The sequence below is a fragment of the Terrapene carolina genome, unplaced genomic scaffold, assembly GCF_002925995.2.
Source record: "Terrapene carolina triunguis isolate 2854851 unplaced genomic scaffold, T_m_triunguis-2.0 Scaffold103, whole genome shotgun sequence".
NCBI lineage: Eukaryota > Metazoa > Chordata > Testudines > Emydidae > Terrapene > Terrapene triunguis.
In genome coordinates, this window is record NW_020664454.1 from 4,579,889 (window position 1) to 4,603,254 (window position 23,366).

The window sequence follows — 23,366 nt, forward strand, 5'->3', positions numbered from 1 at the left end:
ACAAGTACTGTAGTGCAATCACTTTACTTACAAATGTAGATTTTTTTTGGTTACATAACTGCACTCAAAAACAAAACAGTGTAAAACTTTAGAGCCGAGAAGTCCACTCACTCCTACTTCTTGTTCAGCCAATCTCTAAGAGAAACAAGTTTGTTTACATTTATGGGAGATATGCTGCCCGCTTCTTATTTACGTCACCTGAAAGTGAGAACAGCTGTTTGCATGGCACTTTTATAGCCAGCATTGCAAGGTATTTACATGTCAGATATGCTAAACATTCATATACCCCTTCATTAAAAATTAATTTAAAAATAATTAATTAAAATAAGAGAATAGGATTTATATATACGGAGATATACCTATCTCATAGAACTGGAAGGGACCTTGAAAGGTCATCAAGTGCAGCACCCTGCCTTCTCTAGCAGGACCAAGTACTGATTTTTTGCCCCAGATCCCTAAGTGGCCCCCTCAAGGATTGAACTCACAACCCTGGGTTTAGCAGGCCAATGCTTGGGCCACCATTCCAGAGGTCATACTTCCACGCTGATGACACTCGTTACAAAAATAAGACGTTAAATAATTTGTGACTGAACTCCTTGGGGGAGAATTGTATGCCTCCCTGCTGTGTTTTACCCGCATTCTGCCATATATTTCATGTTATAGCAGTCTTGGATGATGACCCAGCACATTTTAAGAACACTTTCACTGCAGATATGACAAAACGCAAAGAAGGTACCAATGTGAGATTTCTAAAGATAGCTACAGTATTCGACCCAAGGTTTAAGAATCTGAAGTGCCTTCCAAAATACGAGAGGGACCAGGTGTGGAACAAGCTTTCAGAAGTCTTAAAAGAGCAACACCCGATGCGGAAACTACAGAACACGAACCACCAAAAAAGAAAATCATCCTTTTTCTGGTGGCATCTGACTCAGATGATGAAAATGAACATGCGTCAGGCCGCACTGCTTTGGATCGTTATTGAGCAGAACTCATCTCAGCATGGACACATGTCCTCTGGAACGGTGGTTGAAGCATGAAGGAACATCTGAATCTTCAGCACATCAGGCACATAAATACCTTGCGATGCCGGCTACAACAGTGCCATGCAAACGCCTGTTCTCACTTTCAGGTAACACTGTAAACAAGAAATGGGCAGCATTATCTGTAAACAAACTTGTTTGTCTTAGCAGTTGGCTGAACAAGAAGTAGGACTGAGTGGACTTGTCGGCTCTAAAGATTTACTTTTTTTTTTTTTTTTTAATTTTTTTTTTTTTTAACATAATTCTAAATTTGTAAGTTCAACTTTCATGATAAAGAAATTGCACTACAGTACTTGTATTAGGTGAATTGAAAAACACAATTTCTTTTGCTTTTTACAGTGTAAATATATCTAATAAAAATAAATATAAAGTGAGCACTGTGCACTTTGTATTCTGTGTTGTAATTGAAATCAATATATTTGAAAATGTAGAAAACATCCAAAAATATTTAAATAAATGGTATTCTATTATTGTTTAACAGTGCAATTAATCACGATTATTTTTTTTAATTGCTTGACAGTCCTAATTTTTATGTGATATGAAAAGTTTGATCTACAAAGCTTGTGAAAATTTCCTGTGGATGTTTCCTGACTTTCAGTGACACTGATTTAAATTTTATTATCATTGTTTGGCAAGCCTGTGAAATATATTTTACTAATGCTATGGAAAGAATTACAGTGCTGGTGCACAAAGAAGAATCTAAAATGTACTTTTCACAGCAAGTCAGCTTTAAACAGACCTACCAACCAGGCAGCAGATGAATCATGCAGAAAACCCTTAGCTTTTCCTGGAGACCATTAGGAGTTAACATGACTTCTTTTAGATCCAAATATGGACAGTGCCATTCTGGGAATATTTTATGCCAGTTTTAGATTTTGTCCAGCTAAAGAACTCTCTGTAGCTTGCTGTCATCAGCTGGTACTGCCTTTTTATAAAGTACTGTAAGTTAGTTTCACCTGCACATATATTACCATTTTCTAGATGAGCATGGTTGAGAAACCTAAAAACTCAAGAGGAGCCTCTATTTCACTAAGAGTGGAATGAATTTCAAGGTATCAAAAGCAGCTTTTGTACTGTTCTTCTATTTTAGGTCACAGGTTGTGTTACCAGGACCTCAGTTAATTGTTAGTTTTAATTGCAGCTAAAAAGTTTTAGGTCATATGACTGACTTAGTAAGGTATCTGTCTACAGGCACAATCACTGGGGTTGTGGTTAGTGGGGCACATTCCCCAGAATCACTATTCCTGTATATCTGATGTACACAACTCCCTAACAGCACTCAGAAATGTCTCCCAAGCACAGACACGGGTTACTACAGTTAAGAGAACACATGCGACTTACGTCTGTATTCAGCTCCAAGTCTCAGCATCAGTCGGATGGGGAACACTTTAGCCCAGGGAGTCTCCCATTTCTGAACAAGAATTCCAAACAAGTAGGGCGGAGTTGGGAGCACCAGGTCCTGCAGTGACTGATATGTAGACGTCACATATAAAAATCCACCATGTTCCTTACTGCCAAGAAAACTCTGGCTGAAAAAGGAGTGTCCCAAGCTGCCCACGACATTACCTAGGAACCATGAAGTTCATTATTTTACTGCACTAAAGTCTGCACCAAAAAATTCACTAACTTGTTTTAAAAGAGAAAAATAAGATTAAACACACACTTTTCTTCCCGGAATTACATCCTTAGTTAATTCCCATTAGTCACATTACAGAATGAAAATACTTGCTACCCAAGAATGTTCAAGTTACCCCTTATTCTACAGTATCTTTGTGCTGAAATTTCCACCTCAGACTACAGATGCATCAAAACATATTGGGGAGGCAACAGATTTGTTCAACCATTGCAAATTATGTCAGTCCTTGAAACCAAGTTTAGAAAAGTTTTACACATTCAATAAGCGATTCCCACATCATGTCAAGCTTCGTGATCTGCTGCATCAGTGGTGTCCCTCATTTTGGGTTTCCCAAGCATCTTAGAGGTCAACGTGATATAACTAGATCTTAAAGCTTAAAAACGTAGGGCTTGTCTATACTTAAAATGCTAGAGCGGCGCAGCTGTAGCACTTCACTGTAGACACTATCTACGCCAATGGGAAGGATTCTCCCTTCAGCGTAGGTAATCCACCTCCCCAAGAGGCAGTAGGTAGGCCGCCAGAAGAATTCTTCTGTTGACCTAGTGCTGTCTACATAGGGATTTAGGTCAGTTTAACTATGCCACTAAGGGGTGTGGATTTTTCACACCGCTGACCGATGTAGTTAAATCAACCTAATTCTCTAGTGTAGACGAGGCCTTAGAAAAATAAAACCAATTCTGCTCCACTTAATATCCACTTGTGACATGAGCACCATGAGTCTTGAAACGTTTATGAGGCCAGATTTGTAGAAGCACATATACAAAAGAGCGCACACATTCATTTCTGTACTTGCCTGATATTTAGGTCCATGCATGTGTGTAAATCAGGGATTATGCACACAGCTACACAGGCACCAACACCCTTACTCTCAATTTGTATATGCACATCAGGGGATAGATTACATGTTTACTATGCTATCTAGTCATACTTAGAAAAAAAGACAGTTACTTCGATATGCACCTCGAGTATGAATGGAGCTTGCTTTCAGTTTTGTTACTGAGGTGCAATTCAAGAGGTGTATTACACTGAGATTAGGGATCCACTGAAAGTTTGGCTTCCACAGTGCCTCAAGCTATGTAAACCCCTAACAGAAAACCTGTTTTCAGTGCTTTCATGACCTTACATGGACTCTCCAATGCAGAAACTGGACACGTTTATTTAATTAATCAGGTCCTCAGATGTTGCTACTTGTAAGAGGAAGAGAGTTTTGCGGCAAAACAGCACAAATACACTTGGCCAAATCAGTAATGTCTATTTTTTTAAATTTTACACAAACGGATACAGTACCCACATAAACATTCTGAAGATCTGGGTCAGTTGAAGAATTACACAAGAGAGTGTTTAGTATATTTTATGTAAATTGCAGCTGAGACTGATACAGAAGAAATATCACTAATTCTAAATCAAAATTCTATTCTTTGATCCTAATAAGGAAAATGTGTCTGATGGAATCATCTTATGAACTAAAGTTGATAAGATAATTAAGAAAACATTTAACAAAATATTAGTATCCACCAATCAAGAGATGCATCCTGGTCATTCATTTTGGCAAATACAAAATTCTTCCCCCCCCTCCCCTTTTCTAAACAGAGAGTAAGAGGATGCAAGTGTTGATGAAAGGTGCCAGCAAGCCCCGAGACTGACTTTTATCTACAAAACAGGTACAGCAAGGATTGTGAAAGCACAAGGAAATGTTTCCACATGTGCTTCAACTCCATTGACTAGGGTGACCACCACCCGAGGGGAGAGAAGTTCAGTCTCCCTGGCTCATTTTATCCTTGGCCTCTCTGTTGTAAGAATATAACTAGCTATGCAACATTTAAACAAAGCTTTGATTAAAACATCAAGTAGTAACACGCACAGCTCGTGTACACAAAATACATGAATGTGCTTCCCTTTATTGAAGGGCACAACAAGGTTTAAATAATGTATAGAGACATCTGATAACATTTCTCATTCTTATCGAATGTCAGAATTTGTGTTTTATTAGGATTTACAAAGGCAGCACGTGCTGCTCTTGGGGAGGGGAGATCAGTAACTTCATGAAGGGGACTGTGGTCTGGCCTTCATGCCATCTCTGGAGACCCACGAGGAATCTTGGCACCAATCCCTTTGGTCTGGAGCAGTGGTTCTCAACCTATTTACCACTGTGGGCTGCATATGAAGCTCTCTGTATGTTATGCGGGCCACATCCACACGATATATTACCAGAACGGCCCTGAGAATGTCACATGGGCTGCTGCTGTCTGCTGATTGGTCCACAGGCTGAGAACCACTGGTCTGGAGACATCCATGCAGAAGGCCAGCTCTTCTGCAACAATTCCAGGGCTTCCTTTATTCCAGTAGCATGGTTGACTTGATAGGTATGTTATTGCTGGTTGTCCTTCTACATTTGTACATTCCCCCCCCTCTTAAAGAGGAACAGAGAGTGTCAAGGGGAAGTTAACTGCCATCTAAAAAGCAATAGTTGCTGCTGAATTTTCTTCACAACTGTCAGCAGGTCTGCTAAGAGAGATCACTGTGTAGGCATTGGTCTCTGTCTCCGCACTTCTACTACAGTGTATAGCCGTCCGTGCCTCTGAAGCCCACTGTCCCCTAGTTGACTACTGTTAATTTAAGGCAACATTCATGTTCATTTTAAAGCAGTTACTAATGTTTTGCTCCATGCCACACAGTTGAGAGGAACACTGGGTCTTAAGTTAGTAAAATCTCTGAGTCACATCGAAGTAGCTATATCAGCACTCTGAACTGTAGATGTGGCAGCCAGTTACAAGGCTTCTTGATTTTGTTATGAAACAGCCTAAAGCCATTTTCAAATGACTACAAATTACGGTGTGTTAAAAATAGATAAAGCTACTACAATTTTATCTGGCAAAGGAAGGGTTAACCAACAGTAGTTTGGAGGAAGTCCCTGGATCAACTCACTTCTGAAGGCTCCAAGTCACACTGATTCTCTCTGAAGCCAGGGCTGCACATGGTTCTGCTCCAAGAGTCTCACCTGAGGGCGACACAAGATGTTCCTCTCTTGCCCTCATCGACCAAGGGCACTGTCTCTGCAGCTCTCCCAGACCAGCACAATCATCATATGTTCCTTTTTCTGTACGTCCCTGGGAGTTTGGACTTCTAGCTAATTAGTAGGGCATGTTTGTAAACAGAAGCCTCATCTCACTGCCTCCTGCAGCTAAGTACAGGAATCCTAACTCTTTGCATATGAAATGACAATCTGTTGCTGCTGATGGCAATGTTTCCATGGGATAGGACTCATGAACAACCAAGAAGTGTTCAGTCCTTGGTATATCCCCATACCGATCCATTTGGAATTCTGGAGGGGGAAGGCAGAAAGGCAACCCCACCTCAATACAACTCTTGCTTTTTTCAGTATGGTTTAACCTTTTTTGGACCAATATTCAGAAACTGTGAACATTGTTAATAATGTTGCTTTACTGGCTCTCTTTTTTAACACTGGGCCTAATCCTGCAAGGTGTTGAGGACTCATTTCCCCAAAAAGCCAATTCGAATTGAAGGCACTCAGTAGGATCTGATTCTATGATCACATCTTCAAGTTAAATTTGAGTTTTACACACACACACACACGGATGTGTTAGAAATCTACACTGTCAAATTATTGCAAATTCTATCATCTAGAAACTTTCACCCCATTTAAAAAAGAACTCTCAAAGGTTAAAAAGTAAAAACACTCTAACCAGTTAAGCATATTGTGACAAACTGTACCCCTGTATTTACCTCTCGTACACTATTGTAATAATCTTTGTATAAAGTATGCCTTGTGAGGTATCATTTGAAAACTCACAATTTGCTGGTCATTATTGTCCTGGTAAAATGTGTGTAGCAACAATGTATGCAAACGTATACAATTCCACTGTATGGTGTTACTAAGAGCTTGTCTTCACTACCAGGGAGACGCTGCTGCAATCGATGCGGCAGGTGTTGATTTAGTGGGTCTAGTGAAGACCCACTAAATCGATGGCAGAGCGCTCTCCGTTCGACTCCAGTACTCCAACTCCCCAAGAAGAGTAAGAGTAAGTTGACAGGAGAGCGTCTCCCGTTGACGCAGCGCAGTGAAGACACCACGGTATGTCGACCTAAGCTACGTTGACTTCAATTATGTTATTCACATAGCTGGAGTAGCATAACTTAGTTTGACTTACCCAGCTAGTGTAGACAAGGCCTTAAATATCTTCCAAGTCTGGGGAGTGGCCAAACCAGTTCTTCAGAGACGAAGGCGTAGGCTTATGCCTCAGCCAGGTCTAAACAAGGTCAATGGGCCATTACCTGCTAAATGGCTATTCATTGGCAGGAAAAGGGGCATGGGTAGAAAATCTACATTTTTAGCAAAGCAGCAGCATGGGGTTCCCATCCACACAGTCTCCCAGGCGCCATGCTCCCTGCTGGAAATGCCTCTTAGAGGACAGGACTATAAATAGAAGGGGCAGACACCCCAATGGACCCCGTGCCCTCCCCCTCCTCTCTCTGTTGATTCACTGCACCAGAGGGAACAAAGGAAGCAGCAGATGGGGGCTCTAGTGCACCAATCATGCGTCTAGGTGCCAAGTTTAAATAGTGAATGAAAATTATGAAAAATAAATGCCCATGAAAGAGCTTTCTCTTTCCTCTGAAACAGCTTTCAAGTATGTGTCTTGGTTCTGTGCCCATTTCCAAATCACGGAAAACATCTCTTCTTTCTTGCCTATCTTTTCTCCTCTACTATTATTCAAATAAATGTTATGAGCCCAATGCAAAAATTATGGGTGAAGTTCTTCAGTCAGATTACATTATCATAATAATATTTTCTAGCCTTAAAATATATGAGTCTTTGAATTATTTTAAGTGTAACTATTTAATTCTATACATCTCCCTCATGTACTGTTTGTACAAAAGACAATAGGAAAATAAAGCTATATACTATTGTACAGTTCTGTGACATGGATTACTGTCCAACAGAGATAATGAAGAGACCAAACATTTCCATTTGTGACTGAAGCCAAGTATTGAATCAGAAGTGAAAGACACCAGCCTTCTGAAGGCAACAGCTCGAGGGATGCATACTTTGGCTGCCTTCAGGACAATTTTCATCCCAACCCAAATTGAAAGTCAGGTTATAAACCCAGCAAGAGTGGAAACTACAACTCAATCATCCAATACCCTGTTACCATAAACCACAGCCAGATCCTATTATTTACTCTGCACACAACACGTAGTTATTTCAGAAGCTTCTAGCCAAAATGCAATTGTAAATAAAGGAACCTCAACTAGGCTATCCTTCTCAAAAGCATATAATTTAACTTAGACTATGTTAGAACTTCCTTGTAAAAAGAAACAAATCTAGAGTAGTTCCAAAATACAGAGAAAGGTGCCTTTGCTAGTAGTTGCCGCGTGCATGTGATGTAATCAGATTAATATTCTTTATAAATTGCCACAGGTGTGCATGATGCATCTAAAGCAGCTTTGCAGAAGTTCAATACCAACTAAGTACTCTGTTATACTGGATTACCCTTGACCTTAAATCCCAAGCAGCTCTATAGATTTCTTTAAAAAAAAAAATCATCACCCGCCAGTCCATTGGTGTGACTCTCCTCCTGAGGGCCTATTCCGACTCTCTCTAGTTCTTCACTGGGTCTTTTTCGCTTAATGAGCAACAAATTTTGTATATTTATTAGACAATACTTTTTGACCTCATCAGTTAAATTAGTTCATACCAGGAAAGGACCACCGTGTTTCTTCATTACTTGCTTTAAACAACTTTCCAGTTTCAGCTATTTCCATATTTTAACTGAGGACAGACTGGCTTCTAACTCAAGTTCTCTACCTTGTTATTTACAAACAGATTTTTAGGTGCTAGTATATTCTCATGTACCCTTATCCTTATTACATACAAAATGAGACATCCCTGCTTAGTGCTCAATGAAACCATATGGGTGGAGCTTTTTAAAATTACTGATGTCTTCCATATCATTTGATGAATTCCATGTCAGAGAATTGGTCCCAGTATCTTTTCTTAATATGTTAATATGCAATTAAGTGGAGTGGGAGCTGCCTCAGTTGTACAGTCAGCCCTCGTTTCATCATGAACAGTAATCACCATCAAGGACTGCCTAAGATTAAATGCCAATCCATAAAGGTGGAAATGTGTGCAACTTAATCCTGCAGCAATAGAACTGAATCAATAATACTTGGGGGAAATCAGGCCAGTTGAATTTCTACAAAAAATTTCATACTCTCTGCTTGAAAATGTGAGACACAAACCAGACAGCATGGTAGTGAGGGCCAAATACATACACAGGAGAGAACCACATATCTAACACTTTGGTGCAACATGCTTTAGAAGATGCCAAGTTTGAGAAAACAAATATAAAGCTGAACACACTAGATTTTTTCTGTGCCTCATCTCTTCTTCATGCCATGGTGTGGCCGTCTTCCCTAGGTTTTGTGTCTGTGCCTAAGTAATGTATGTTTTGCATTCATCTCTGTGCATTACAGTCTGGAAGTGAAGGTATATGAAACGTATCTCATTTATCCAGGTTTTATATGTACATCTTTATATATGAACTTTGTATTTGGCTTCTATGTTGCTCCTCTTAATGCGTCATGCTCATTTAATGAAAAACGTAATAAAAATTAAACAAAATCTTACACAAACCTATAATGTCTTTAGGCAGTGGAACTAAATCACCTGTTCCCAGATTTACATTAGTCAATATTAAAATGGAAGTACTTATTATATTCCATCAAAAGATAAGCTAGTGTACTAAGGCATGTCGAGCAGCTTTCAATTAGCATGCCTGGCTACTTCAAAGAAGCCAGTAACATGGACAAAGTTCTCATTTCTCAACTTACTGGACTTCCTGCTGGGCTTATATCCAACACAAAGACATCATCATGGGATTACTACTACAACAGAAAACCATTAGCCTACCATTTCAAAACAAGAAAAGCAACACTTCAGCAGGGAGCTTGACAACAAACAAAGCCTTTAGGGGCCAGAGGGGAAACAAAATGATGGGGAGGAGAGAGGGAGCCCTGCATTTTAAAATATATTTTCTATGCATACAATCCATACTGGAACCCTGTATCTTTTCTTCAAAATATCAGCAGTTTTGCAATTAAAAACTCTTTATACACCTAACAGACCCCAGCTTTACAGTGAATTGATAATGCTTTATGAAGAAAATCATTGCAGTTTCAAAGCAGAAACTTCAAACTAGCATCAACACTGCACTAAATGTGGTTTTATGCAACTTTACCCTATATATAATATATATATTAAAAACATTTAAGATTTTTACTTCCATGAAGGTGGAGTTGAAAAGTGAAGAACTGAGATGGAAGAGCTAGCACGTACATTTAATTTTGTTTCCTGAAAATTCACCAAAGGTTTGTGCACATCTCTTGTTACTTACCTAAATCTAGCAAAAATAATTATCACATATTTTCAGTGACAAAAACTAAGTAACCAATTTCTGTATCCTAGCTGTTCAAGATACTATATTGATAACCAGTATGGTTATGTTCCTCCCTATTTACCTTCTGCAGCAAACTTTCTTCAAAAAACAAAAAATTACTTCTGTTCCCTGGCTGCAACACCAATTCAAATAAATATACTATAATCAAGAAATAAAATTGCTAGGCAGGCTTTCAAGCAGTCTCTAATTTCTATAATAAATTCTCATTCACTGCAAATCCACTCTCACAGACTGATAAACATGAGGGGTACAGCACCTCTGATAAAATGGGCAAAATTGGAAGCTTAGACATGTCTGTAATAACCAGCATGCTTGTTAACAACACCCAAGAAATTACAGTCACACAGGAGAAATTCTCATGGCACCTCACTTTTTTTTCCTCTTGGTGAGTAGAGAGGAAAGCAGCCAGAGGAAAGTTAAGTCTGCAAGTATCCTATATTTATGAGTGCATATTTTATTTCTCTCATAGGTACATAACTTCGGGAGAGGAAAGGATGGATATGTAAAGAATGCATTATATGCTGCTGTGGGAATTTATCCTGCATGCCATGATTTATTAAAGCCTGAGTGAGAATCATTTTTATATCATACAGCTACTCAAGATACAACTTGTTTCTACTACAAGTCTGAAATATAGCAATAAGTATTTTCAAAACTACCTCCAAAACTGGGAACTCTAAGTGCTGGAGTTTGGTTTCTGATTAAAAATTGTAAAACTAGCACTACCTCTCTTAGCACTGCGGTGTAGTACATCAAATTACTACCGGTAGAGTGCTAAAAATAGGACTCAGAATACATTATGTAGAAGTTATAAATTATGTAGCATAATTGTACACCATAGCACTGCAATATACACATCATCATAGTTAGAAGACAACAACGTTTCTGCATTGTTGGTTAAGTCAGATTTGGAAATTATTTATTCCCACCATATCTGAAACCAGTAAGGCCATGTGACAATGGTACATTTTGTATCAAGCACCTTCACTGGACAAGCTGGCCTTTGTTGTAAAAAGACAGATATTTTGAGACCCTCTTTTTCATTATCTCACTTAACAGTTGGATTCAATCAATCATTCAAAGAGAGCTTTGGATGATTATTTACAATACTTTGTACAGAACATGCAATAGATGATCTGTACATGTATATGAATTTTTAATATAAATCCCTGTGTGCAATACGATTTCTCCTCTAGAGGACTAACCTGGAGTACAAAATAAATTAACATATCTAGATATTTTATACCATCATTTTTTTTCTTTATGACCAATGATTTTTGGATTCTTGTGAGTGGCAATTGTTAAAGTGACAGCCCATTTGTCCAGTAATATCTAAATTAGGTACAAAAAACTATATTAATACAACTTTATGGTTGGGATTTTATATGTATCAAAGATAGGAAATTCTGGTATGAATCCTACAGCAACTGCAATTCATCCATGCCTTACATATATACATAACATTACTTTATGACGTCATTTTTTATGCTGTAATGTGGCCAATTTACAATTACTATAGGAAATCATAATTTTGAATTACCTAATTTTAGTGCATTTACCATAACCACAATGCTTCATTAACGATTTCTTGCATTTTATTTCCATGTGTTAAAAACATCTGATTGCAAACTGAAATTATTACTATATTATTTGTATTACTGTAGTGCCCAAGAGCCCTGGTCTGGAGCCCACTGTGCTAGACACTGTAAAAACTAGAGCTACCAACTCCAAATTTATGTAACCCTTGCTCAAATTCTGAGGACAGCACCTGGCATACCAGACCAGGCACCAGATAAATGCATGGAAGAATCCCTCTTTACAGATTGCAGAGAGATTTTATGGCGACTATTCCAGCCCTAATGCTGTAGTACCATATGATGGACCTTTATTCACCTTACCCCCTCTCATGTGTGCATGCCTGGCTCAGACGCAGTTCCCCTGCCCTCCCCTACACACTTTCACACTTTGAGAACTTAGTAAGGGCTGAAAATAATTTTACCTTAGAGAGTCACTTTTGAGCTGAAAAAACAACAAGAAAAAATCCTATCCAAGTATAATTTTTTGAAAATTACAGACAGCTGGCAAAAGGGGCTTAGAAGGAAAGCATTTCCCCTTCAATATAATTGTTGCTACTGCAATGCTACCCTCTTCTCCAATTTGAGCGTAGATACTTTATTTCCTGCACTCCCATTTACCTTAGTGAATATCATACTAATACTGAATACTAATAACTGAAGTGAACTCAGATCACTACCAACTTTGATCACTACATTTTCTACTTTTAGATAAAAATAAATTCTCAATTTTATCAAAGCAATTCTCTAGTCCATTAATTTTATTTATTGAAGTCACCTACTATAGATTTCAAATAGAAATCGTTCCCACCTGCCAAGGCGTCCCGATAAAGTTGCACAAAATGATTAAAGATATCCTTCGGCAAACACTTCTCATCAGGTAAACACTGCAGGAGAATCACTATCTCCGACTGCCCCACTGCATGCATTCCCTTTGTAGTGAAACACCAGCACTTCCTGTTCACATCTGCAGAGAGGAAAACATGACTCAGGCTGGAAAAAGTAGATTTCCACTCAACATCTGTTTGCCATGCCCAAACTTCACTATCGGAAGACAGCACATTTAAAAAAAATCAATTACACTAACATTGCATAACGCTGGCACTTGCTACTAAGATACCTAAGGCTCTATGACCCAAATCTTGCACACAAACATGCCTGAACACAACAGAGCAGATCAATACAACAGGGGTCTACATTCCAAAATAGGGGTGGAATGTGGATGGGGGTAGAGGAATCAGGGCGATGGCTAATCGGATGGTGCATAGCATCATCCACTGGGCCACTACACTGCTTTGAGGTTTGGGAAAGGGGATGTAGGACATGTTCCAAGAAATATGAACATGTTGCTGTTGAGTCAGATGCTGAGAGTAGCAAAACCAGCACACATTTTAAAAGTGCATTTTTTATCTTTTGTATGAGCATTTAGTGACCCTAAAAATGTGTTGCTACAAAAGTGTCCTGCTTTTTATTTTGAAATAAAAGTGGAGACCAACTGAGGCACTTAAACTAAAAGCCTCCCCACTCATACCCCCTCCATAATATAGACCAGATGATCTGAGAGGCCAGGTGTTTTCAGCGAGGGCTGTCTGACCATGGAACTCACTTCACCCCCTGATCTGACAGAGCCACAATCCTGCTTGTTTTCAGAGCATCATTGAAAGATTTATCTGTTTTCCCAAGATATGAGAAGGGTTCAAATGGATTAACAATGAGGGGAGGATTGGTGAATAATAGTGAGCCCTGTTGGGTTGGATGGGTATGTAGGATGCTCCAGGCGCATGTACAGATAATTTTATACAAAAATACAAACTGGACTAATCCAACCTAGAGCAAGGGATCGGTGCGTTTTATAATTTAATAGGAATAAAAATATAGTACATTTTACTTCCATGCAGCAATTCACAGATTGTGGGTAGTAAATATCAAATGCTGTGTTTTCAACCAGGAATACGTATACAATCTTTTTGCCCCCCTCTTATTAAATAAAAAAATAACTTACAATTCACAATTTTAACCATGGACAGCAAATTTGCATTTAAAACAAACACAAGAGGGTCAGGGCTGCCATCTTCCAGCTGCTGCATCACAGAGATCTGAGAAGGTCTTTCTTCTACAGCATAGTCTATAAGAAAGAAACGCATCGTGAAGTCATTTGCTTATTTGGACAGTAATCTACTCAGCAAAGTAATCAGCTAAGCAATGACATCACTCTAATGTATACAGTTTGATTCACTTACATTTTACCTGACATTTTAAAATTTATTTTGTTCTGATACTTGTGGGGCAGGGATTTTCAAATTTCAATGATTTGAGTACCTGACTCCCTCAGGCCCCTTTAAAAATTCCAGCCTTAATTTTTATCAACTAATTTGTATCAATAGCAGTAACAACTTGAAAAATCAAACTTTTGACTTCCTTTTAGAAACAAGTGTTAGTGTAGACTACAATGTGAAATGCTAAAAAAAAAACCCCAACAACGTTAACACTTAGTATTTATATTGTGGTAGCACCTAGGAGCTTCAGTCACAGAGCTTACAATCAAGTGCAACAGCCTACAGTACAACAGCAAAGGAGGGAGAATAAAAAAAATGAACAGAAGGTTCAAATCCTGTGTCTCAAATTTATTCAGTAAGATACTCAAAATATAGACACTTTCTTTGATTAGATCCATATGAACTGAGTGTTTAAATATAAACACCCGAACTGTTGAAGTAATCTGTGCTCCTGCCTACAAGTCAGCAATGTGGCTTTTTAAAGAAATAAGGGGAATTTGGAAGGGTGTTTGTTATCCTGCCACCTATAAACATCTAGAGAGAAAGTTCACCTCACTACTGTGAAAAGTATATTTGAAATATTTGTACATTTGATTTAAATGTCCACTTGGTGGTTAAAATGTTGTAAGTCAAACCAGGCACAATGACATTTGAATTAATTCAAGCATACACAAAGTATGATTTACTGATGATATCCATGTAAAATTGTTGGGCTTGTGAGATTTGGCTCATGTGCTGAAAAGCATGCTGCAATTTAATTAAGTAAAGCTAGGTTACTAGTTTCTCTCTGTTACAGAGGTTCAATAATTAGGCAGCTTCATGAATAGCTAATACAGCATGGGGGCAGACTGGTTTTGAAAATGTAAGTATGCTTACTTATTTTTTTAACAATATCCTAGATAAAGTTACTTACTGTCTAATTAGAAATATGCTGAACTAAACACAAATTTGAAAGGGGAACTACAAAAAAAAAAGTGAAAAGTGAGTTAAGGCCACTAATACATGCTAACGCTCTCCTAAGAACTTCCTGGTTCACTTAAGATACTCACAAGTATGAGAAGTCTCATCACAACCAATGGTATTTATGATGTCATTAAATTATATATTTTGGGATACCTTCAACCAAGCAGAAGTTCCAAGAAAATTTCACAGAGTGGAAACATGAATATTTATATGACTAATTAAAATGTATCTCTCTGCTGAATGTTCCCCACAGTCTGATTAATAAGGAAATTAGCACATACTTCTGGGCTCAATTTTTTTTTTGCTTTGTATTTTACTTTTAATAGTAATTTCATTGTCAGAACGATGTTTTCTACAGAAGCCTGTGAGCACTATCTAGTGCCAAGCCAGTTAACTACACATTAGTATTCATCGTTAATATCTTTAGGCTATATCCAGGATCCAACTTTCTATCTATATGTGGCAGCCTGAATTGTTAAGCTGCCACCAGTAAATGTCACAAATAGCTGTCCATTTACCCCTACAGCTCTCACCTCCTTTTACTCCAGTGGAGATCAGAATTGGAGGAAGACCATCTTCAGGGATCAGGTTCATCGCACTGCCAACTGGACTGCCAACCTGAGTTATACTGCCCGAGAATCCAGAAGTGTTATCAGTCTACAAAAAGGAAACAATAAGAAAGAACAGCTTTTTAAAAAAAAAAGCAAGAGCTGGGTAGACTTCATCCTTAGATTGCTAGATGTAGGTGAACGAGGTATATCCACTCTATAGAATTATCAGAGGTACAAGTTAACCCTCGGTACATGCAGGGGCGGCTCTATGTATTTTGCCGCCCCAAGCACAACAGGCAGGCGGCTTTCGGCGGCGCGCCTGCGGACGGTCCGCTGGTAACGCGGATTCGGCGGCATGCCCGCGGGAGGTCCGCTGGTCCCGCGTCTTCGGCGTGCCCGCCGCCGAAGAGCTGCCGAAGCCGCGGGACCAGCGGACCTCCCGCAGGCATGCCGCCGAAGGCAGCCTGACTGCCGCCCTCACGGCAACCATCAGGCTGCCCCCCGCGGCCTGCCGCCCAAGGCACACACTTGGTGCGCTGGTGCCTGGAGCCGCCCCTGGGTACATGACACTGACACAGACTAAGACAGACCCAGCACCTCCTCTCTCTATAAACACGCGTACAAACAAAACAGAAACAAAGCAGCTACGGTTACACCAAGCTTCTGCCCACGAGTTTGAAAATATTTACCAGAGCTCCGTTCCGGACCGCTCCGGCTGAATTTAAGCCCGTCCCTTTATCCATACAGACAGGCTGTATACCCAAAGCTTGGAAAACTCCTTGCACAGTAGTGGCCTGATACTGGATTAGAGCTCTAAAATGCTACTTCATAATGGCATATGCAATTCAACGGCTTATTCCAAAATATATAGCCAGCTTCAGCTCTCTGCAAACCTCAAAGTCAGCATGGACATAAGCCATACATATTACTAAAAGAGAATCTTAAATCAACAGACTGCACGTATCAGTCTCACTTAAATTACCATAGAACTGAATGTACCATCCAGGACAACGTGACGATGCTGTTCTGAAAAATAAACAGCACAATGTTTCCTCACCTCTACTGATAAAGTGCTGTTGGTCACAGGCTTGGTTGGATCATGTGACACTGCTAGGGTTCCTGTAGGAGTCGTCCCAGCCACTGTCAATTTTGCTGCATCAGCAACTTCTCCATTAGGTAATATCCCATCAGCAAACCAAACACGCCTTTGTTCTCTGGGTTGAGCCACTAGTGAGAAAAACAGAGTTCAAAATCTCACAGCAACATGAAATGGAAGCGTCGCTCAAGAAAAGTGAAGTGGTTTACTTCGAATGTAAAAAGTAGCAATGATAGCAGGGATGTGACAAATCCAGATTCACAGTATTAGGCAAATATTGAATACAAATTCAAATGGTGGCAGAAGGGCACCAGGGTCAGTGGGTTGATAGTATTATAATACACAGTAGAGATGGGAGGAACAAGTGGTAAGATGGTAACTGTGCAAGATTCCCTAGACTACGAAAATAAGATATCTACTTAATCAATACAAGAAAAAAAACACTTTATTGCATATATGGGGCTCTCTGATATAATTCCTACACACTAAGTACTTTAGAGAAATATCAGCCAGCATGATTAGGCTCAATCATCTCCATGTGTTTGGAAATTACATTTGTACATACATTTCCTGTCTGCATTTCTCTTTCCCTTTGACCCAACCCACATGACAAGTGTCCTTAGCTGCAAGGTTTGAAAGGGGTGTGTTACCAGAGATTCACATTCACATTTAATCAAAGCTTGTTTAGAAAAAAGAGTGAAAGTTTTTTCTTACTGTCTGCTCCAGGGTGCTTTAAAACTCCCACAGGTACCATCACAGTGGGAGGTGGAGAGCTCAGGGCTCCTGAGGCCTGAGCTTGCTGCAAGGGAGGGATAGTAGAACAGTATTCAGCAGGATTGTTAGGGTTAGGACTCTGGCTTGAGGCACTCATCATGTTCTCCCAGGCTTGAGCTAAAGCAAACAGAAAACAAGAAATGTGAATGTACATCTAAGTACGCAACACTCCACGATGATGGGTAAATTCACAGCTCCAATAGCTCTGGGCTTTTCCACCTACCCTGGGCAATCTCTTCTTACTTTGATTAAAAACAGAGAGGACTTACACAGTGAAATTGTGACTAAAGAACAAAATACATGGAAAGACTATTGGTGTTCTGTGATAAGAACCTCAGCTTACATGGAAGTGTATTCCAAAATTGTTAGCTATATATTTTGGTGTTAGTGGCACTTAGTTCCTTATCCGTCATTTTGTCGTCTCCTTAGAGGATCTGAAAAATCAATTTTTATTTATACATTACCAGAGGGTTACACGACATTCTACAGACAGGCAAAAGTCTCACTCTTTACCCCAAAGATATTGCAATCTAGGTTACACAACACCAGGGCAACAGATTTACTTTTGCAAATGAGTACAGTACATTGTATTTTTTTATATCCAGAATAAACCAGTCTACCGTAACACCTTATTTTTCAAACTTTGAAGAAGTTTGTGTGCTGTGAACTTTTGAAGACATGGCCTGAACTTTAACTCAACCCAAAAAACCCACATGATTTTTAGTTTAAATACAACACACACCACTTTTAAGTCAACAATGTCAGTCAGAGAACAAGCTCTTCTCTTTTAGTCAGAGAACACTGCAGAACTGGATCTCAACTGAGCTATTTATTTGGTTGTCTATATAGGCAAAAACACATAAAAAGGTGTGCAGCAAGATAACCATGCGATTCACACGCGCAGCAGAGCACACCGCCCCTTCAAATAAACGAATGTGTTACAAATAAATATATTCAAATAATAACACATATGCATCAAGGTACCCAAGGAATCCGGTGGCACCTTAAAGATGAACAGATTATTTAACAAATAAAACTGTTCATCTTTAAGGTGCCGCCAGACTCCTCATTGTTTTTGTGGATACCGACTAACACAGCTACCCCTCTGATACAAGGTACCCGAGGTCTCTCCAGGACAGCCACAGGTACCTAAACCAATCACATACTGTATTCAAAAAAACATTTGTGAAGCTTTTCGACTCCTTTGAGATGAAAGGTGCTAGATAAACTAAGCTATATATGAACATCTTTAACCACAGAAAAGCAAATAGGACACCAAAGAAAAATAGCTCTTTATTATATCAACTTATAAACACAATGCAGAGCCAGTGAAAGGATTTTGAGCCCTTTAGGACATTTCAATTTGATGAGAAAGGGCAGATTCAACGATTTTTAAAAAGCAATTCAGTGTCAATACAGAGTCCGGACATATAGGAGGGAGACTTAAAACAAAGGAAACAGATATCCTTAGGATCGCCTTCTTGGGATACCTAGAGCAGTTTTGTTTCAATCTTCTCTCCTTCACTTCATCACAGCCTGTGTCAGTTCAGAAATAGTTATCCACTAGAAATACCTTCTCAGGCAAAGATGGCATCAGGAACCGGAAATAAGCACATACTTAATGGATGTCTATGGATGAGCACTATTAAACAAAAAATAGTGAAATGAAAATCCAATTCAGCAACCAAGTGAAATAACTACATCCAAAGTATAATCCATACAAGTGCAAAGAATGACTAACCCAAAATGCACTGAATGACAAAAGTCTGGAACTGCCCTGAATTACAAAAATCTGGAACTGCACGGAAACTGACTGGATCAGGTAAGATTAGATCTGGTCAAATGAACTGACAGGCAACTGACTAGCAAAAGGAAATCATCATTACAAAGCACTGCAGATGGACAGAAACACAGATGACAAGTTGGCCCAGCAGCAGATACATGCTAGTATGCAGGCAATGCTTTCCCTATAATAAAACAAGCAGTGGTGTCACTATTGTCTACCACTAATGTGTATCAGTGCTGGCAACAGAACAGAAAAGCTTTTAAAAGGAAATCATTGTAACGTGATCAATTTTGTTATACCTCTTTACAAGAACATTTGGTTTCAACGAAAATATTTTCAGGTTCCTCTCTTCTCCAAAACAAAAACAAATCCTACTCATAACCAAATGGAGCCAGCAGTCTCTGGCCAAACACATGCATACTTCATTGTTCTTGTTCGGTTCATTCTGAAATGTATTAATTTCTCTATCTAAAATGTAACACTTCTCAGCACCTTTGTCATAAGAACAGCCCTACTGGGTCAGACCAATGCTCCACCTAGCCCCGTATCCTGTCTTTTGACAGTGGCCAGTTCCTAACACTTCAGAGGGAATGAACAGAACAGGGCAATTATCGACTGATCCATCCCCTGTCCCAGCTTCTGGCAGTCAGAGGCTTAGGAACACCCAAAGCAGGGGGCTGCATCCCTGACCATCTTGGCTAAAAGCCATTGCTGGACCTATCCTCCAGGAAATTATCTACAGTAATTCTTTTTTGAACCCAATTATACTTTTGGGCTTCACAACATCTCCTGGCACCAAGTTCCACAGGTTGACTGCATCGTGTGAAGTACTTCCTTATGTTGGTTTTAAACCTGCTGCCTAATGATTTAATTGGGTGACCTGTGAGGCAGGATGGGAGAAGACAACCTGGGCCCTGCGGCTGGCCCCCTACCTGGCCAGTGAAGCCCAAGCGGCCTATATGGCCCTGAGTGAGAAATAGGCCAGGAGATATGATGCAGTAAGGGCAGCCATCCTAGATCGGGTGGGGCTGTCCGCCGAGGTTCCGGGCGGCGAGGTGGACACGGGGTTTGCAGCCCCGGGCATTCACCCAGTAGTTAATGGACTGGGCCACCCGATGGCTGAGACCTGACGCCCAGACAGAGGGGGAGATCATGGGCGTGCTCATCCGAGAATAGTTTTTACATGGCCTCCCCAAGAACATATGGGTATGGCTGAGACGACACCAATCCAGTACGGTAGAGGCAGCAGTAAAACTGATGGAGGAGTATGCAGAGGCAAACTTCCCCAGGAAAGAAGACACCCATATAAGGAAGAAGAAACCGGGAGAAAAGCCAGGGAACCCCCGACCAGGAAAGGTCCAGATTAAAAATGGGAGAACAACCAGGGAGCTCCCACTGGGACCAGGCCGCTCATCTGCTGGCAGAGCAGGTGACCGGGACATAAAAAGGGGGACTGCCCGGACATGGAATGTGGCTTTGCAGAGATTTGTGGGTGGACCAACTTTGGAGGATAGGGGAAGGGGCGGAAACTGTCCGCCATTCCCATGATGGTGGGGAGGAGACCCCAGTGAGGTCTGGTGGATACAGCCTCACCCTGCTCTCTTGTAAGCAGGGGGCTGGTGAAGCTGCAATGGATGATTTCCGGCGCCGAAGTGAATTTGGAGAGCATCCATGGGGATGAGAGGCAGTGCCCAATGGTCCAGGTGCCCCTTGAGGTCCAGGACAGGTTCCGCTGGAAACAGGTTGAGGTAGTAGAGAGCCTGCCATACCCAGTGGTGGTGGGCACCAACTGGGACCCCTGCCTAAGAGGGAAAGCAGGTCAGGGGAGGAAGGCGCACGGTAGGAAAAGGGGGAGACCCCTCGAGGAAGAGATCTCTGAAGCAAAAAAATCCTAGAGTACAGAGCCCGAGTCAGGAAGGCCGGGAGAAGGAAAGAATAGAGGCGGTATCTGCCCCATGGTCCTCAGAGGAGCTGAAGAGCCTAACAGAACTCCCTGTAAGGGGACCCCCGAAAGATGAGACCAGGCCCCGCTTGATGGGTTTTTGGGAACCTGAAGTCTTGGGTGTCCAGGGAAAAGCTGGGATCAGCCTCGAGCCCCTCTCAGAGGCAAAGGGAGAAAAGGAAGGGGAACACTCCTGGGGGTATGAATGGTGAGAGGACCCGTGGGTGGCGGCAGAGCTATGGGAGCGTCCACCCACCACGCAATGTGGCTTCTGTGGGTGGGGGATAGCTGAACCCCACAAGGAAGACCCGGCAGGTCACTGGAAAGATGAGGGAGGACTCCCCCATATGGCTGCACCCAGTAGGGGGCGAAGAGGACTTGGATGGGTGAACCTGGCAGTTGGAGAAGAGGGGGGCGTGTGTGACAGGGTGCTGGGCAAAAACTACTGACTCAGCCCTCTGTCACACCAGCGCCTAATAAGGGAAGTAAACTGGAGCTGGCCAAAGAAAACCTGCACCTAAATGGTGAATGGGAGTCAGCTGCCTGTCCAATTAGCCGGGGGCTGGGAGGAAGGAAGCAGGGGGGGGGGGGAGCGAGGGAGTGGAAGCAGAGTGATAGCTCTTCCCTCCTGGGTGCAGACACTAGAATCCAAGCTGTGTATGGTGAAAAGGTGGCGGAAGCACCACCTTTCATAAACGGCACCAGTGGTTACTGAAACCCAGGGTCTCCGAGTGACTTTGTCAGCACAGCAGGGGCAGGAGCTACAAATGGTAACAGCTAATTTAGAACCCGTCATTTTGTATGGATAGTTGGGATTATGTTTTCCAATGTGCATTACTTTGCACTTATCAACACTGAATTTCATCTGCCATTTTGTTGCCAGTCACACAGTTTTATGAGATCCCTTTTTAACTCTTCACAGTCAGCTTTGGATTTAACTACCCTGAGTAATTTTGTATTGTCTGCCAATTTTGCAACCTCTCTGTTACCCCCCTTTTCTAGCTCATTTATGAATATGTTAAGCAGCACTGGTCCCAGTACAGATCCTTAGGGGACCCAGTTACTTACCTTTCTCCACTGTGAAAACGGACCCTTTATTCCTACCCTTTGTTTCCTATCTTTTAACCAGTTACTGATCCACGAGAGAACCTTCCCTCTTATCCCATGACTGCTTACTTTGCTTAAGAGCTTTTGGTGTGGCACCTTGTCGAAGGCTTTCTGAAAATCCATGTACACTATATCAACTGGATCACCTTTGTCCACATAATTGTTGACCTCTCAAAGAATTCTAATACATTTGTAAGGCACGATTTCCCTTTACAAAAGCCACGTTGACTCATCCCCAATATATCGTGTTCATCTACGTGTTTGATAATTCATCAAAAGCCAATGTAATATTTGTGCCTACCTTTAATTCCTAGTTACTGTAAACTACAATTTCTTATCATGCTGCTTATAGCCACCAGTGGAAGATGTTGATATTTAGCACTTTATATTTTTTCAAATTGCTTCACAAACATTAATTAAGCTTTAACGCTCCTCTGAGATAGATAAAAATTATTCCCATTTAACAGCTATGGAATCTTCCCAAAAATTTTGAATGCCACACTTGAGCATTCACAACTCCAGCTGAAGTCAATGGGACCTCCAGGTGTATTCAGGTCCTCTGAACAATCAAGCTCTAGGTGAAGTGTCAAGGGGGAACACAAAAATCGAGGCATCCCAAAGTGGACACTTCTGAAAAGCCTGGCCTAAGTAATTTCAGAGACTGTCAGATTATAAAGCCAGAAGGGACCACTGTCTGTCTTCCTGCATAACACAGGCCATAATACTTCCCTAAATTAATTCCTGTTTAAACTACGGGATTTATTTTAGAAAAACATCCAATCTTGAGTCTAAAATGTGATGTGATGAAGAATTCACCACAAGCGTTTGGAACATCTTACCGTGGCTAATCACCCGCACTGTTGAAAAACTGAATCTTATTTCTAGTATATACTTTGCTATCTTCAACTTCCAGCCACTGGATCCTGTTACACTTATGCCTCTTAGAGCGAAGAGCCTATTATCCAATTTGTGTTCCTATGTACATCTTTAGACTGTGCTTAAGTCACCCCTTAACCTTCTTTTTTGATAAACTTGATTGAGTTCCTTGAGTCTATCACTATAAGGAATATTTTCCAATCCTTTAATTGTTTTCATGGCTCTTCTTTGAAACCTCTCCAATGTTTCAACATCCTTCTTGAA

The 23,366-nt window shown here is 40.7% G+C and overlaps 1 protein-coding gene across 2 annotated transcripts in view; it reads right to left on the bottom strand.

Annotated features, from left to right (window-relative positions):
- Positions 1 to 23,366, bottom strand: part of LOC112104316 (zinc finger FYVE domain-containing protein 9) — a 70,935-nt gene that overhangs the window by 14,169 nt on the left and 33,400 nt on the right. For both annotated transcript variants that reach the window (XM_026651835.2, XM_024196554.3), the window contains exons 5-10: positions 17,332 to 17,508; positions 16,579 to 16,748; positions 15,504 to 15,627; positions 13,734 to 13,856; positions 12,543 to 12,698; positions 2,382 to 2,606 (exon numbers count right to left, since the gene is read on the bottom strand). In XM_026651835.2, coding sequence (XP_026507620.1) covers positions 2,382 to 2,606; positions 12,543 to 12,698; positions 13,734 to 13,856; positions 15,504 to 15,627; positions 16,579 to 16,748; positions 17,332 to 17,508 — 975 coding nt within the window. The remainder of the gene's footprint in view (positions 1 to 2,381; positions 2,607 to 12,542; positions 12,699 to 13,733; positions 13,857 to 15,503; positions 15,628 to 16,578; positions 16,749 to 17,331; positions 17,509 to 23,366) is intronic.